The 16,776-nt window shown below is 44.5% G+C and overlaps 1 protein-coding gene across 1 annotated transcript in view; it reads right to left on the bottom strand.

Annotated features, from left to right (window-relative positions):
• The window catches only part of C2CD3 (C2 domain containing 3 centriole elongation regulator), a 163,381-nt gene that overhangs the window by 136,563 nt on the left and 10,042 nt on the right, over positions 1–16,776 (bottom strand). Inside the window, exons 3-7 of the mRNA XM_040339937.1 lie at positions 14,359–14,516; positions 8,077–8,252; positions 3,324–3,547; positions 964–1,102; positions 718–876 (exon numbers count right to left, since the gene is read on the bottom strand). Of these exons, the coding sequence (XP_040195871.1) occupies positions 718–876; positions 964–1,102; positions 3,324–3,547; positions 8,077–8,252; positions 14,359–14,516 (856 nt within the window). The remainder of the gene's footprint in view (positions 1–717; positions 877–963; positions 1,103–3,323; positions 3,548–8,076; positions 8,253–14,358; positions 14,517–16,776) is intronic.

Raw genomic sequence — 16,776 nt, 5'->3', positions numbered from 1 at the left:
TGAAGGGGTTAACACTAGGGGGCGGGAAAGGGGTTAAGTATGTCCCTTGTGTGTTCTTACTGTGGGGGGGAGGGTGGCCTCACTAGGGGAAACACTGATCCTCGGTTCATACATTGTATGAACAGAGGATCAGCGTTTCCCCCGCTGACAGGACCGGGAGCTGGGTGTTTACACACACAGCTCCTGGTCCCCGCTCTGTAACGAGCGATCGCGTGTTCCCGGCGGCGATCGCGCCCGCCGGGCACACGCACGGGAGTCGGGGGCGAGCAAGGGGTGCGCGCGCCTCCGGCGGCGGCTGAGAGAGAGGACATTATACTACGTGCTCTCGCCCAGCAGAGCCAACTTGCCGACGTAGAACGGCGGTGCGCGGTCGGCAAGTGGTTAAGTCACGTGGTTAGTGATCATAGCAGAATTTAGTGTAAGAAATACACAGGACAAAATGCACGTTGACAAGGGGAGTGTAGAGGAGAGCGGGGAGTCTACTGACATCACCACTCCACCCACCGAACTCCAGACAACAGATCCACCCACAGAATCTGCAGTTTTTCAGTTCTTATAAACAGACAGAGGGGAGACATTTGACAGGTGAGGATACATGCAGGAGGTATGTATATCCTTATAGATCAGTACTATGGAAGTAGTTTAGAAAGGATGAGAGCAGCTTTACATCCACTTAACTTTACATTCATTTCAATATGGTTTTATGCATACACTTACCTTCCCAGCAATAGCTCTATGGCTCTGGCATCACTATGAGCCTCTAATTCAGAGAGAGTCTGGTCTGTCGGGTGTAGGATTAGATCTTTTGGTACAGAAGGTTTATGGAAATTTAGAAAGTTTTGGTGAGTACGAGGTGGAGGAATATCCAGGGCAGTCCTGCAAATGAACACACAAAGATTTATGTAGACACAATGAAAGCCATTTAAACAATGTAAATGTTGGATTGAGTGAGCCACCACTTACCTTGCAGCCTGTGAAAAGTAATTCTCTTTATCTGAGACAGGGGGCAGCAATGGCTCAACATCCTGGCCTATGTTAGGATCCAGTATCATGGCGGATTCAGCCATGGCATCCCTCAATTTGCTTCCTTTCTGTAAAAGAACTGAAAAACAAAAAAGATACAATTATGAATTGTACACCTGTGTGTTACTGGCCAGATCACCAGGGCAAAACAGAGGGAAAAAGACTAAGAAAGGGAAAACTAAATGTAGCCATCACGTCCAATGATTGAGAAGCTGCAATATATTACCACTTGCCAACCAGCTCATGTACATTTACTGCTGCAGGTTGGCAGCACTGCACGAATCGCCGTACCTCTACGTCAGCTCCTTTAAGAGCCATAGCAGGAGTGAGCACGCCCGCTGCACGGCGGGCGACCGCGATGTCCGCTGGCCACCCACGATCCCTAGCACAAAAAGTTAGAACAGGGATCTGTGTATGTAATCCCCATTCTGACAGGAGAAGAGACAGATCTGCTGTTCCCCCAGTAATTAAGAACAGCGATCCGTCTCCTCCTCTAGTCAGTCCCATCCCCCGATAGTTAGAGATACAATGAGGGGGGGCGGCGCTGTTAGGGGTGGAATTAGGGGGGGGGGGCAGGGTAGGGGTTGGGTGTGGCAACTGGTGGCGAGTAACCCTTGAGGCCTGGCTAGTAGCTCTTTTTAGCCCTGTATATATATATATATATTAATAATAATGCCATAAATCTATCCCATAGTTTGTAGACGCTATAACTATTGCGCAAATCAATATACACTTATTGTGATTTTTTTTTTTTTTTTTACCAAAAAATATGTAGAAGAATACATATTGACCTAAATTGATGAAGCAATGGAAAAATATATAAAAAAAAAAAAAGAGCATATTATAGCAATGAGCTTATAACTGTCAGCCTTGCAATGCCTCATGGGACTTGTAATTTTGCAACAGCTGAAGGGCCGGCCAGGTTGAGACCCCTGTGACCTACTGTATCTATGGAGGAGCAGAGCTTTCACCATAGAGGACATTACTACAACAATATGGGTATTACTAGAATCATATGGTATGCAATGAAAATTAAGGGTTTTATTTAACCACTTAAGCCCCGGACCAATATGCTGCTAAATGCCCAAAGGCGTTTTTACAATTCGGCACTGCGTCGCTTTGACAATTGCGCGCTCGTGCGACGTGGCTCCCAAACAAAATTGGCGTCCTTTTTTTCCCACAAATAGAGCTTTCTTTTGGTGGTATTTGATCACCTCTACAGTTTTTATTTTTTGCGCTATAAACAAAAATAGAGCGACAATTTTGAAAAAAAATGCAATATTTTTTTCTTTTTGCTATAATAAATATCCCCCAAAAACATATATAAAAAAATGTTTTTCCTCAGTTTAGGCCGATACGTATTCTTCTACCTATTTTTGGTAAAAAAAAAAAAAAAAAAACGCAATAAGCGTTTATCGGTTGGTTTGCACAAAATTTATAGCGTTTACAAAATAGGAGATAGTTTTATTGCATTTTTATTAAATTTTTTTTTTTTACTACTATTGGCGGCGATCAGCGATTTTTTTCGTGACTGCGACATTATGGCGGACACTTCGGACAATTTTTACACATTTTTGGGACCATTGTAATTTTCACAGCTAAAATGCATTTAAATTGCATGGTTTATTGTGAAAATGACAGTTGCCGTTTGGGAGTTAACCACAGGGGGCGCTGTAGGAGTTAGGGTTTACCTAGTGTGTGTTTACAACTGTAGGGGGGTGTGGCTGTAGGACTGACGTCATCGATCGAGTCTCCCCTATAAAAGGGATCACTCGATCGATGCAGCGACATAGTGAAGCACGGGGAAGCCGTGTTTACATACGGCTCTCTCCGTTCTTCAGCTCCGGGGAGCGATCGCGACGGAGCGGCTATAAACGAATAGCCGCGCCGTCGTCCCGGATCGCTCCCCGCGGGAATCCGACCGCCGCATGTAGCGGGGGGGGCGGGGGGGGTCCCGATCGGACCCCCGACCCGCGGAAAGGCAAGGACGTACCTGTACGCCCATTTGCCTGTACGTGCCATTCTGTGGACGTACATATACATGCGGCGGTCGGGAAGTGGTTAAAAATGTTCATTAGCATAAGAATATTAAAGCTTTTAACATCCAAATTTTCTCTGCAGCTCTGGCACACCCCTTGCTACCGTTATACCCTGGTATTTCTTTTTGTGAATTTTCTCCCTATAACATGTTGTAATATACTGGATTGCCTAGGTTCAGTTTACAAAGAAAAATCTAATAAAATCTTTGTGAAAGAAAGATTTGGTTGGTGATATCAGCCTTGACAAAGAGCAGACCTCACCTGCCAGCAGGTCCTTAGCAGCGGGGGATGAGGGGACCCCAGACACTTCTTTGGGTCGCTCAGTCGCAGATCTCTCCTGGGCAAAACGCACTGAATAGAGGTTCTCCTTGGGTGCATGGAGGTCAGAAATATAAACATCTTGTAGGTTTGCATGATCCCGTGTTCCTTTCAGAGGGTCACTATAGGGCTCTGCATTTTCCTTAAAATACAAGTGATCTCGGCCCCTACAAGAAAAAAAAATACAATTCAATGAGACGGTGGAGCGGATTTACAAACAAAAACATAACCAGAAAGTGGAACTTTAGTCAGAAAATCAAGTCCTGGTAGAAGACGTCACGCTGGTGCAGGTATAGAAATGTAAAACGTTAAAAATAAGCGTCTATACTGTTTAACCACTAAAGGACCAAGCCTCTTTCTGAGATTTGGTGTTTACAAGCTAAAAAACTTTTTTTTTGCTAGAAAATTACACACACACACACACACACACACACACACACACACACACACCCAGATTCACGAAGAATCGCCTATCTTTAGGCGGGCGTAGCGCATCTCAGACACACTACGCCACCGTAACTTAGAGCGGCAGGTCCCGTATTCTCAAAGAACTTGCGCTTTAAGTTAAGCCGGCGTAGTGTAACTGGGCCGGCGTAAGCCCGCCTAATTCAAATGTGGAAGTGGTGGGCGTGTTTTATGTAAATTAATCGTGACCCCACGCTTTTAACGAACGGCGCATGCGCCGTCCGTGGACAAATCCCAGTGCGCATGCTCCAAATTACGACGCAAAGACTGAAAGCTTTCGGCGTGAACGTAACTTACGCACAGCCCCATTCACGGACGACTTACGCAAACGACGTGAAAAATCCGACGCTGTTCCGACGTCCATACCCAACATTGGTACGCCTCATAGAGCAGGGGTAACTTTACGCCCAAAAAAGCCTTACGGAAACATCATAAAAAAAATGCGCCGGGCGCACGTACGTTTGAGAATCGGCGTATCTGGCTCATTACCATATTTGACACGTAAATCGACGGAAGCACCACCTAGCAGCCAGCATAAAAATGCAACTTAGATACGACGGCGTAAGAGACTTACGCCGGTCGGCTCTAAGACAAATCTATGCGTAACTGATTCTAAGAATCAGGCGCATAGATACACCGCCTCACACTCAGAGTTACAACGTCGTATATGGAGATACGCCGGCGTAACTCGTATGTGAATCCGGGCCATTATATTAATTATAGAGAGAGAGATAGATAGAAAATAAATAAATTATATATATATATATATATATATATATATATATATATATATATATATATATATATATATATATATATATATATATATATATATATATATATATATATATATATCTCTAACACCCTAGAGAATAAAATGGCGGCTGTTGCAATACTTTGTCGCACCGTATTTGTGCAGCGGTCTTACAAACGCACTTTTTAAAAAAAAAAAAAAAAAACTTTTTTGAATTAAAAAAACACAACAACAGTAAAGTTAGCCCAATTGTTTTTTTTTATATTGTGAAAGATAATGTTACGCCAAGTAAATTGATACCCAACATATCTCGCTTCAAAGTTGCGTCTGCTCATGGAATGGCGACAAACTTTTACCCTTAAAAATCTCCATAAAACTCTACAGGTTGCATGTTTTGAGTTACAGAGGAGGTCTAGGTCTAGAATTATTGCTCTCGCTCTAACAATCGCAGCGATACCTCACACGTGTGGTTTGAACAGCGTTTTCATATGCGGGCGCTACTCGCGCAAGCTCGTCGGGACGGGGGGCTTTAAAATTATATACACACACACACACACATATATATATTTATTTATTTTATTTTTTTTCTTCTTATTTATTTTACTTTTTTTTTTGACACTCTTTAAAAAAAAAAAACATTTGGGTCACTTTTATTCCTATTACAAGGAAAACATCCCTTGTCATAGAAAAAAAGCATGACAGGTCCTCTTAAAACATGAGATCTGGGGCCTTCAGGATTCGCTGCTGATTTCCTACTGCACATCCGCGAGTCTTGCAACGCTTTCTGAAAGACCCTGACGTCTTCCGGGACACACACACAAGTCCCAGAAGATAGTGGGGGAGCAGAAAGAGATTACACCCTGGGCCGCAGCGAGCTAGGACGGAAGTACATTATGTACTTCATTAAAAGGTAAGAAAGAAGGAAAAAAAAAAATTGTCAACCAAAAACGAGTGGTGAAGGGGTGGTCTTTCCTTTAAAGGGGTTGTAAAGGAAAAAAATGTTTTGCCTAAATAGCTTCCTTTACCTTAGTGCAGTCCTCCTTCACTTACCTCATCCTTCCATTTTTCTTTTAAATGTCCTTATTTCTTCTGAGAAATCCTCACTTCCTGTTCTTCTGTCTGTAACTACACACCGTAATGCAAGGCTTTCTCCCTGGTGTGGAGAAAGCCTCTTGAGGGGGGAGGGGGCGAGCAGGAGAGTCAGAACACTCTCTACTTTGCAGATAGAGAAAGGAGCTGTGTGCTAGTGGGCGTCCTGACTCTCCTACTCACCCCCTCAAGAGGCTTTCTCCACACCAGGGAGAAAGCCTTCCATTACTGTGTGTAGTTACAGACAGAAGAACAGGAAGTGAGGATTTCTCAGAAGAAATAAGGACATTTAAAAGCAAAATGGAAGGATGAGGTAAGCGAAGGAGGACTGCACTAAGGTAAAGGAAGCTATTTAGGGGAATTTTTTTTTCCTTTACAACCCCAAAGTTGTAAAAGTTGGTGGAACTCCGCTTCAAGGTGCGTGTGCTGCCACCCCATCTCAGAAAAACACGGTGCTCTGTCACTCGCAACCTTTGTTGTTTACATTAAAATAGAGTTGCATTTTGTATAAGACCCGGTTCACACAGGTGCAGCACAACTTGCCGAGCGACTCGGCATGGCGATCTGCCCACGACTTCAGAGGCGACTTGCAAAATGACTTCTGTATTGAAGTCAATGCAAGTCACCCTGAAGTCGTCCCCAAAGTAGTACAAGAACCTTTTTCCAAGTCGGACCGACTTGAGTCGCTCCTATTAGAACAGTTCCATTGTACAGAACGGAGCGCGACTTGTCAGGCGGCCGAGTCACCCGACAAACCGTGCCTGTGTGAACCGGCTCTTACAGGCATCTGGTATGTTCTTCGGTTATTGGTTTTAGGGAATTTGAAGTTGCGAGTCATAGCCAGGTTTTTGCTTTTCTTTTTGAACCTATAGCAGATTTATAAAGCAGTGAATGCGATATGATGATGCTTGCTTATGTCACTTTGGCTATAAAACTGATTTGAATAAAGCTTTTCCTTTATTGCCGTTGGAAAACGATGACGACTGCAGCGTGACTATTTCCTCGTGTTTGCATGCTCACATCATCATAGATTTGGCTCAGCGGCAGAATAGAACACGTGCCCTGGAATTGAGCCAGGGAAAATCCATTACAATAAGGCTCTGGGTCCTCCTAAGATTAAGCCACGTGTGAATCACATCTAAACCAGGGGAGCGAGAATGCCTTATCTACCAATCTAGGGCCAGATTCTGAAAGGACTTACGACGGCGTACATGGCGCTGCGCCGTCGTAAGTCCTAATCCGACCCATCGTATCTATGCGCCTGAATCAGTTACGCATAGATATCCATTAGATCCGACAGGCGTAACTGCATTTTTTTTTTACCTCTAGGTGTCGCTTCCGTCGAATTCTGCGTTGAGTATGCAAATTAGCTAGATACGCAATATCCCGAACGTACGCGCGGCCGACGCAGTAAAGTTACGACGTTTACGTTAGGCTTTTCCCGGCGTATAGTTGCCCCTGCTATATGAGGCATAAGTGCGGCGTAACAATGTTAAGTACGGCCGTCGTTCCCGCGTCGAAATTTGAAAAAGTTACGTCGTTTGCGTAAGTTGTCCGTGAATGGGGCTGGACGTCATTTACGTTCACGTCGAAACCAATGACGTCCTTGCGGCGTACTTTGGAGCCATGCACACTGGGAAATTCCACGGACGGCCACAGTAGTTTTACATAAAACACGCCCCCCTGATCCAAATTTGAATTAGGCGGGCTTACGCCGGACGATTTACGCTACTCCGCCGCAACTTACGGAGCAAGTGCTTTGAGAATACAGCACTTGCCCGTCTAAGTTGCGGCGGCGTAACGTAAATCGGATACGTTACGCCGCCGCATAGATACACCGCTGGACGTGAATCTGGGCCCCAATATCAATAAAGTTTGATGCAGTTCAGAAAAAAAAACACACACACACACACACACACACACACAGCAGCTCAGATGTTTTTCTTTGGAGGGCAGAAAGTGGATCTCGGACAATCTGGGCACCTATTATGTCGTTCAATTTTTATTATGGAGAGGTGTTATTTGCACACATATTCATATGGATCCCCACCTCCAAAAAGATGGAGAACTGCAAGCAGATTCAGGAATACCCACTGAAAATTTCTAATCGCCAGTAAGGTGGTGTTCTCCGAACCAACAAGCCTGACGCACCATTGCCAAGACTGGATGCCCTCCGCGCCCCCAGTATGCATTGGAAGTCAAATTTCCAAATCCGATTAGAAAAATTCCACCGTAACACTGAACTCTTTCCAAAAGAACTCAAAAAAGGGGCTTACATGATTTTTATTTCAGGCTTTTCTCCTCTATAGGCAGCACCTTCTCCCTTATCCTTTCCAATTCTAGGAAAAGAGAACATTCTCCAGCACTGCTGTGAACTATCCCAATTACCTGGGGGTGGAGGCTCTGCTGGTTTCCGAGTCCCGGCGGCTCCTGGGGTTCACAGATAGTTTGCCGTCTGGCTTAGGCTGATATACGGAGAGTCCGGCATCCTGGCTGAGATCTGTATTAGGGAGGGAACTGTTGCTGTCGTAGGTTTCACACAGGGGCTCCAGAGCCAACGACACCTGAGAAACAGAAAACAAAAGCACATGCAGGGTGGATATAAAGCAATAATTAACCACTTCCATACCGGGCACTTACGCACCTTCCTGCCCAAGTCAATTTTCAGCTTTCAGCACTGTCGCACTTTGAATGACAATTGCGCGGTCGTGCTACACTGTACCCAAACAATTTTTTTATCATTTTGTTCCCACTAATAGAGCTTTCTTTTGGTGGTATTTGATCACCTCTGCGATTTTTTTTTTTGCGCAACAACAACAAAAAGACAGAACATTTTGAAAAAAAATAAAGTTTTTTTTTTCTGTTATTTTTTTTGTGAATACGTTTTCTTCTTCGATTATGGGCACCGATATGGCAGCACTGATGGGCACCAGGGAGGCGGCACTGATGGGCGGCGCTGGTATGGGGCACTGATGGGCACTCATTGGCGGTACTGATGGGCACTCATAGGCGGCACTGATGGGCATGGGTGGGCACTGAGGGGTGGCACTGATGGCATTGCTTGTTTATCCCAGTGCCCAAGTTGCCAGTCAGTGCCCATTTGTGGGCACTGATTGGCATCTTTCTCATTTTATTTTTTTACTGCCCCCTTCACTGGTGATCCAGCGTGGGCTTCCCTGGTGGTCCAGTGTGGGCATCCGAGGGGGGGCTGCGCTGATAAACAATCAGCGCGAACGCCCCCTGTCAGGAGAGCCGCCGATCGGCTCTCCTCTGCTCGCGTCTGTCAGACACGAGTGAGGAAGAGCCGATCAACGGCTCTTCCTGTTTACATCGTGATCAGCCGTGATTGGACACGGCTGATCACGTGGTAAAGAGCCTCCGCCGGAGGCTCTTTACTGAGATCAGAGATGCAGGGTGTCAGACTGACACCCCGCATTACCGATCGCCGCGCTGCGCACCCCCACGGCATGAAATCCTGCAGGACGTCAATAGACGTCCAGTCAGGATTTCACAACCACTTCCCGGACGTCAATTGTCTATTGACCGGGCGGGAAGTGGTAAAAAAAAAAAAAAAGAATATCGTTTTTTTCAAACTCTTATTTATATTACTCATGTTTTTGGGATGCATCGCCACTCGATTGTCGATTTCATAGAGGGAGATATCTTATATTCCTCTTTCCTGGCAATTTCCATATTGCTTGTGGGCATGTGAAGCCCACAAGCACTATCTTCCGGGATCAGGTGTAGCTGAGCGACCAGCATGCACAGTATGTATGGCTCGCAGCGCCGTACACTACTGACATTGCCATCACAACGGAGCGGTGGCGTCGGAAGTGCTTGCCACGTTGTAATGGCAACGAAGCCCTCGGCGCTGCCCACTGACTCCTGTGAAATGATGACACAAATCTCCCAGGAGAAGTAGGAAAATGACGTCCGGCGCCAGGGAGAGGAAGAAGCCGATTACAAGGCAACCGCTAGCAACAGCCAGGAAAGAGCAAGTAAAAAATAAATAAAAAATTCCAAATGTTGTTGCTTAGTATTGCTGCTGAATACTAAAACGATAATTGTATGGGTGAAACTCCGCTTTCAATTGAATTTTTGGGATTTGAAAGTCGATTTTCTTTTTATCAAATTTATATTAATAGAATGCTTTTGGAGTAAAATTTTATATAAAAAGATAGTTTTCTATTTAAGATGCATTAATAATTTTGTTTATTTAGCACGAAATGGAGCTTAGTTATGTAGCATGAGGTTGCATATTCTGCAATATTTACATTTTTGGTAAACTCATTCAATGAATCCAAACTCTGCAAGCTGAGATAACATGCACTGCATTGATACAATCACACAATCTCACAGTTACCGTGAGATAAAACAAAGTCCAGGAATATTCATTTATCCCATTGCTTTACAAATCTATGTACACTACAAACTGTGTGATTGAATCGGTTCTGATATCGCCGTTTTACTAACCTGACAGCTTATTATTCTAAATAGGAAACCTTAATTTTGTTTGCAAATATTTAAAGATTCTAACTGCCAGCACGAAAGAGTTCTTTCATTTAAAGAGCACCTGTCATTTCAGATCCATCATGGCAGCGCCTGTTAGCGGGTGTCCACTCACCTGCTGCCGCCACGTCCCTCACCTTGTTGTGTCACTGCCACATCACCAGCCGTCCCATTGAAGTGAATAGGACTGTCGGTGAGACAACAGTGGGTCAGAGGAGGAGCCACTGCAGGACAGGGATGACAGTTGCTCTTTAACCACTTCCCGACCGCCGCATGTATATATACGTCGGCAGAATGGCACGTACAGGCACATTCCTGCCTAGACGTGGGTCGGGGGTCCGATCGGCTCCCCCCCCCCCCCGCTATATGCGGCGGTCGGATACCCGCGGGGAGCAATCCGGGACGACGGCGCGGCTATTCGTTTCTAGCCGCCCCCTCGCGATCGCTCCCGGGAGCTGAAGAACGGGGAGAGCCGTATGTAAACACGGCTTCCCCGTGCTTCACTGTGGCGGCTGCATCGATCGTGTGATCCCTTTTATAGGGAGACTCGATCGATGACGTCAGACCTACAGCCACACCCCCCTACTGTTGTAAACACACACTAGGTGAACCCTAACTCCTACAGCGCCCCCTGTGGTTAACTCCCAAACCGCAACTGTCATTTTCACAATAAACAATGCAATTTAAATGCATTTTTTGCTGTGAAAATGACAATGGTCCCAAAAATGTGTCAAAATTGTCCGAAGTGTCCGCCATAATGTCGCAGTCACGTAAAAAAAAAAAAAATCGCTGATCGCCGCTATTAGTAGTAAAAAAAAAAAAATTTTATAAAACTATCCCCTATTTTGTAAACGCTATAAATTTTGCGCAAACCAATCGATAAACGCTTATTGCGATTTTTTTTTACCAAAAATAGGTAGAAGAATACGTATCGGCCTAAACTGAGGAAAAAATAAAATGTATATATGTTTTTGGGGGATATTTATTATAGCAAAAAGTAAAAAATATTGAATTTTTTTCAAAATTGTCGCTCTATTTTTGTTTATAGCGCAAAAAATAAAAACCGCAGAGGTGATCAAATACCACCAAAAGAAAGCTCTATTTGTGGGGAAAAAAGGACGCCAATTTTGTTTGGGAGCCACGTCGCACGACCGCGCAATTGTCTGTTAAAGCGACGCAGTGCCGAATTGAAAAAAAAACCTTGGGTCATTTAGCAGCATATTGGTCCGGTCCTTAAGTGGTTAAAAGTTATGATTTAAAATCAAATTGATTTAAATCCACCCATTTTAATAGTGATTTAAATTAAATCCACCCCCGAGTACATCCCTCATTAACCACTTCAGCTTTGGAAGATTTTACCCCCTCTCCCCCCCCCCCCCCCCTTATAACCAGGCCATTGTCTGCACTACTTTACCTGGTAATTTCACCCTCATGCAATGCTGTACCCAAACATTTAGATCATTTGTTTTCACACAAACAGAGCTTTCTTTTGGTGGAATTTGATCACCACTGGGTGTTTTATTATATAAATGAAAAGACAAAACAATTCTGGAAAAAACAAACATACATTTTTTTCCTTCTTTCTGCTATAAAAAATAATTAAAAAAAAATTGATAAAAGAAATAAAAATAATAATAATTTCTTAAATTTTAGTTCAAAACGTATTCTTTGGCCAAAAAAAAAAAAAATCCCAATGTGTGTATATGAATTGTTTGAATTAAAGTTATAGCTTCTACAAACTATGGGATATACAGTATCTCACAAAAGTGAGTACACCCCTCACATTTGGATAAATATTTTCTTCTTTCTTTTCATGTGACAACACTGAAGAAATGACACTTTGCTACAATGTTGTGTAGTGAGTGTACAGCTTGTATAAATTTGCTGTCCCCTCAAAACAACTTAACACACAGCCATTAATGTCTAAACCGCTGGCAACAAAAGTGAGTACACCCCTAAGTAAAAATTTCCAAATTGGGCCCGATTAGCCATTTTCGGTGTCATGCGACTTGTTAGTGTTACAAGGTCTCGGGTGTGAATGAAGAGCAGGTGTGTTAAATTTGCTGTTATCGCTCTCACTCTCTCATACTGGTCACAGGAAGTTCAAAATGGCACCTCATGGCAAGGGACTCTCAGAGGGTCTGAAAAAAAGAATTGCTGCTTTACATAAAGATGGCCTAGGCCAGTGATGGCGAACCTTTTTGAGCCCGAGTGCCCAAACCGCGACACAAGAGCAATTTATTTTGTGCAAAGTGCCAACACAGAATTAAACCTGCCAGCGTCTCTGTACAGAGGATGGGACTGATCTAAATGAGCCCTAAGGGACTAGAAATGTACGATTCTGCCAGATTCGCTCAGACTGCAGGGATCAGGAATGCATTGTGCTCAGAATGCATTGTGCAACATACACTGACCATTACACTCACTTACCTGACAATTACACTCACTTACCTGACCATTACACTCACCTACCTGACCATTACACTCACCTACCTGACCATTACACTCACCTACCTGACCATTACACTCACCTACCTGACCATTACACTCACCTACCTGACCATTACACTCACTTACCTGACCATTACACTCACCTACCTGACCATTACACTCACCTACCTGACCATTACACTCACCTACCTGACCATTACACTCACCTACCTGACCATTACACTCACCTACCTGACCATTACACTCACTTACCTGACCATTACACTCACTTACCTGACCATTACACTCACCTACCTGACCATTACACTCACCTACCAGACCATTACACTCACTTACCTGACCATTACACTCACCTACCTGACCATTACACTCACCTACCTGACCATTACACTCACTTATCTGACCATTACACTCACTTACCTGACCATTACACTCACCTACCTGACCATTACACTCACTTACCTGACCATTACACTCACTTACCTGACCATTACACTCACCTACCTGACCATTACACTCACCTACTTGACACATGCAATGACACCAATAATGAGGCACAATGACACCAATAATGAGGCACAATGTTACCCAAGGACACCAATAATGAGGCACAATGACACCAATGATGACAACAATGATGGGGCACAAGGTTTCCTAATGAAACCAATAATGAGGCACAATGACACCAATGATGACAAAAAATGGGGCACAATGTTTCCCAATGACACCAATAATGAGGCACAATGTTCCCTAAGGACACCAATAATGAGGCACAATGATGACAACAATGATGGGGCACAAGGTTTCCTAATGAAACCAATAATGAGGCTGCATAACACCAATGATGGGGCACAATATTTCCCAATGACACCAATGAGGCTGTTCTTTTTGCACAATTGATTGTTTGAGCTAGCACCTGATATCTGAGAGTGGGGCAGGCTTAGGACTAACAAGATAACCACATTAACTCCTGTCTCCCAGTGTCTGACCTTGCTCCAGCAGCTCATTCCCGCCGAAAGGCTCCTCTGATTCCAGCCGCGTGTGCTCCCAGTCACATCACCGCTGATTTGTTTGATGGTGGATGCGGTGTGGATGAGACAGCTTCTTTGATTGGATCAGCGTGCGTGCACACGCACGCACGAACGTCACCCAGGGAGTTTCTTCTTTGTCACTCCCACACGGACATGTCATCAATAGCAGTAGAGAACTGTGGGAGTTGTAGTTTGCGGTGCGGTGGGGACGAATTGATTTTAGTGTGTGTTTATCAATTTTTCATGGCGTGTGGCGTGCCCACCGAAACGGCTTGCCGTGCCGGGAGCGGCACGCGTGCCACGCGTTCGCCATCACTGGCCTAGGCTATAAGAAGATTGCCAAGACTAGTAATGGCGGTGATCAGTGCCTTTTAGTGGAACTGGGCGTGGGTGGCAAGCAATCTGACACTCTGGTGACATCTCCAGCAACACCTTCAATTTCACCTCCTGTTGCTACAAAAAATAATTTTGGTGGCTGGGAATCTTCTTTTCTTTTCTTGCACATGCGCATTTATTTTTCGATTACATTTCTTGCATGATTTAAGCAAATTGGGGGGGAAACCAGGGAAGGCTAAAGTATAAGCAGATTAAAAAGTGTATTGACAGGTAAAACTAGAAAGCGTAGAATGTGGATCTCTTCTGGGTTTTTAAAGATAAAACACACACACACAGATCTCACCTGGAGTTCTCCCAGTTTCTCAGAAGACGGGGAGACCAGAGTGAAGAAGCCACCGATTGGACGTGCTGGGCCGAGTCGTGATATCCCGTTGATCTGAGCACGGCCGAGTGGGAGGTGGTCCAGTTTGGTCATCACCTCCAACACAAGCGCCCCCATATCTGTAGGATGGACAAATTCATTATTACTGGGTTAAAAAGCCAATGATAATTATGCATTTTTACACACAGCTATGAAAATATAAAAAAGGTGCCAAATTCCAACTTTTGTAAAAACGTATAAAGTTACATTTTAGGCAGATATAAAAAACAAAAATAAATGCAGCTCTAGCTCAGAACGTACACTCACTGAGCAGCTGATAGAAAAGGTGTCACGTGACCCGCGAATCCTGGGATTCTCATCACTCACTCCCAGGAGACATCGCGCTTGTCTGGGAAAAGATAATACACGCCCACTCCCGCGGGGAAAGGATCACTGACACAACACTGATGGCTGCATTACAAAGGTAAAGAATCCGATTTAAAAAAACAAAAACAAACGGATTGTGCATAGACGATGGGTAGTGGTTTGATTTACAAAAAGTTGAATTTTAGGGTGAACCTCCGCTTTAACCTTATAAGCTCCGTTTACTGTTAAAAAATAACAGTGAAATGCAAAACTCTGGTGGGTGTACCAAGATATACGCCCCCCCCTAATCAGTGTATCGTTACAGTGGAGGAGTGCGGCGTGTAGCAAGAGAGCGGTGACGGAACGTCACTTCCGTTACCAATTCCGACGGGTCGCCATATCTGATGGAACACCGGCCACAGGGAAATCTTTACTTCCTGTCCCAACAGGTAGACCGGACAATCTTAATGGGACCAGAAAATCTATTACAGAGCTGTGTACATTCTTTGATGGTTTTAAAACCGCTTTAACTGATAGAAAAGTGAATACCGATACAATAGTAGCTGGAGATATGTTTCCCGTGTAGTTCCTCACCGTTTTCATGATCATTGAAACGCCACGATCTGGTGTTGTACAATAAAAATAATAAATCGGATGAACTCTCGTGATCGGCTCTCGAAAGCTCTGTACCAACGATCCGATTATGGTACGATCACGTCGAAAGCAATATTTTTTGTCCGATTTTTGGATCGTGTGTGGGCCATAAGGCTGGGTTCAAACCATCCAATTCACAGTAGCAGGAGATTTTAACTGACTCTCTATGGAGCCAAGTTCACATATCTCCTGTGTGAATTTTGACAGGAGCCCTCTGCGTCTTTTGGTCATTTTCAGGTCCGAATTCAGCCAAAAATTCGGGCCTTAATCAGACCCGAGAAACGGTGAACGAGGATGCACCAGACCCCTCCTGTGAGTCGCATGCGAAGATAGTGTGAACCCAGCCTGAAAGGTCTGACCTCACTAATGATTTGGAACCAGTCAGAGGGGGATGCTGATTATATAACATCATTACACTGTTTAACCACTTACCCCCCGGAACATATTGCTGCCTAAAGACCAGAGTACTTTTTGCGATTCGGGACTGCGTCGCTTTAACAGACAATTGCGCGGTCGTGCGACGTGGCTCCCAAACAAAATTGGCGTCCTTTTTTTCCCACAAATAGAGCTTTCTTTTGGTGGTATTTGATCACCTCTGCGTTTTTTATTTTTTGCGCTATAAACAAAAATAGAGCGACAATTTTGAAAAAAATGAATATTTTTTACTTTTTGCTGTAATAAATATCCCCCAAAAATATATAAAAAAACATTTTTTTTCCTCAGTTTAGGCCGATACGTATTCTTCTACATATTTTTCATAAAAAAAATCGCAATAAGCGTTTATTGATTGGTTTGCGCAAAAGTTATAGCGTTTACAAAATAGGGGGTATTTTTATGGCATTTTTATTAATATTTTTTTTACTAGTAATGGCGGCGATCAGCGATTTTTTTTTTCGGTATTGCGACATTATGGCGGACACTTCGGACATGTTTGACACATTTTTGGGACCATTGGCATTTTTATAGCGATCAGTGCTATAAAAATGCATTAGATTACTATAAAAATGCCACTGGCAGTGAAGGGGTTAACACTAGGGGGCGGGGAAGGGGTTAAGTATGCCTGGGTGTGTTCTTACTGTGGGGGGGGGGGGTGGCCTCACTAGGGGAAACACTGATTTTCTGTTCATACAGTGTATGAACAGAAAATCAGCATTTCCCCTGCTGACAGGAACGAGAGCTGTGTGTTTACACACACAGCTCCCGTTCCCCGCTCTGTACCGAGCGATCGCGTGTGCCCGGCGGCGATCGCGCCCGCCGGGCACACGCACGGGAGTCGGGGGCGAGCGGGGAGCGCGCGCGCGCGCCTCCGGCGGCGCGCGCGCGCCCCCTAGTGGCGGCTATACGATAGGACGTATAGCTACGGGCTCTCGCCCAGGAGAG

The sequence above is a fragment of the Rana temporaria genome, chromosome 2 (assembly GCF_905171775.1).
Source record: "Rana temporaria chromosome 2, aRanTem1.1, whole genome shotgun sequence".
NCBI classification, from domain to species: Eukaryota; Metazoa; Chordata; class Amphibia; order Anura; family Ranidae; genus Rana; species Rana temporaria.
The sequence above is the reverse complement of the archived record's forward strand: the minus strand, read 5'-3'. Positions and strand labels throughout refer to the sequence as shown.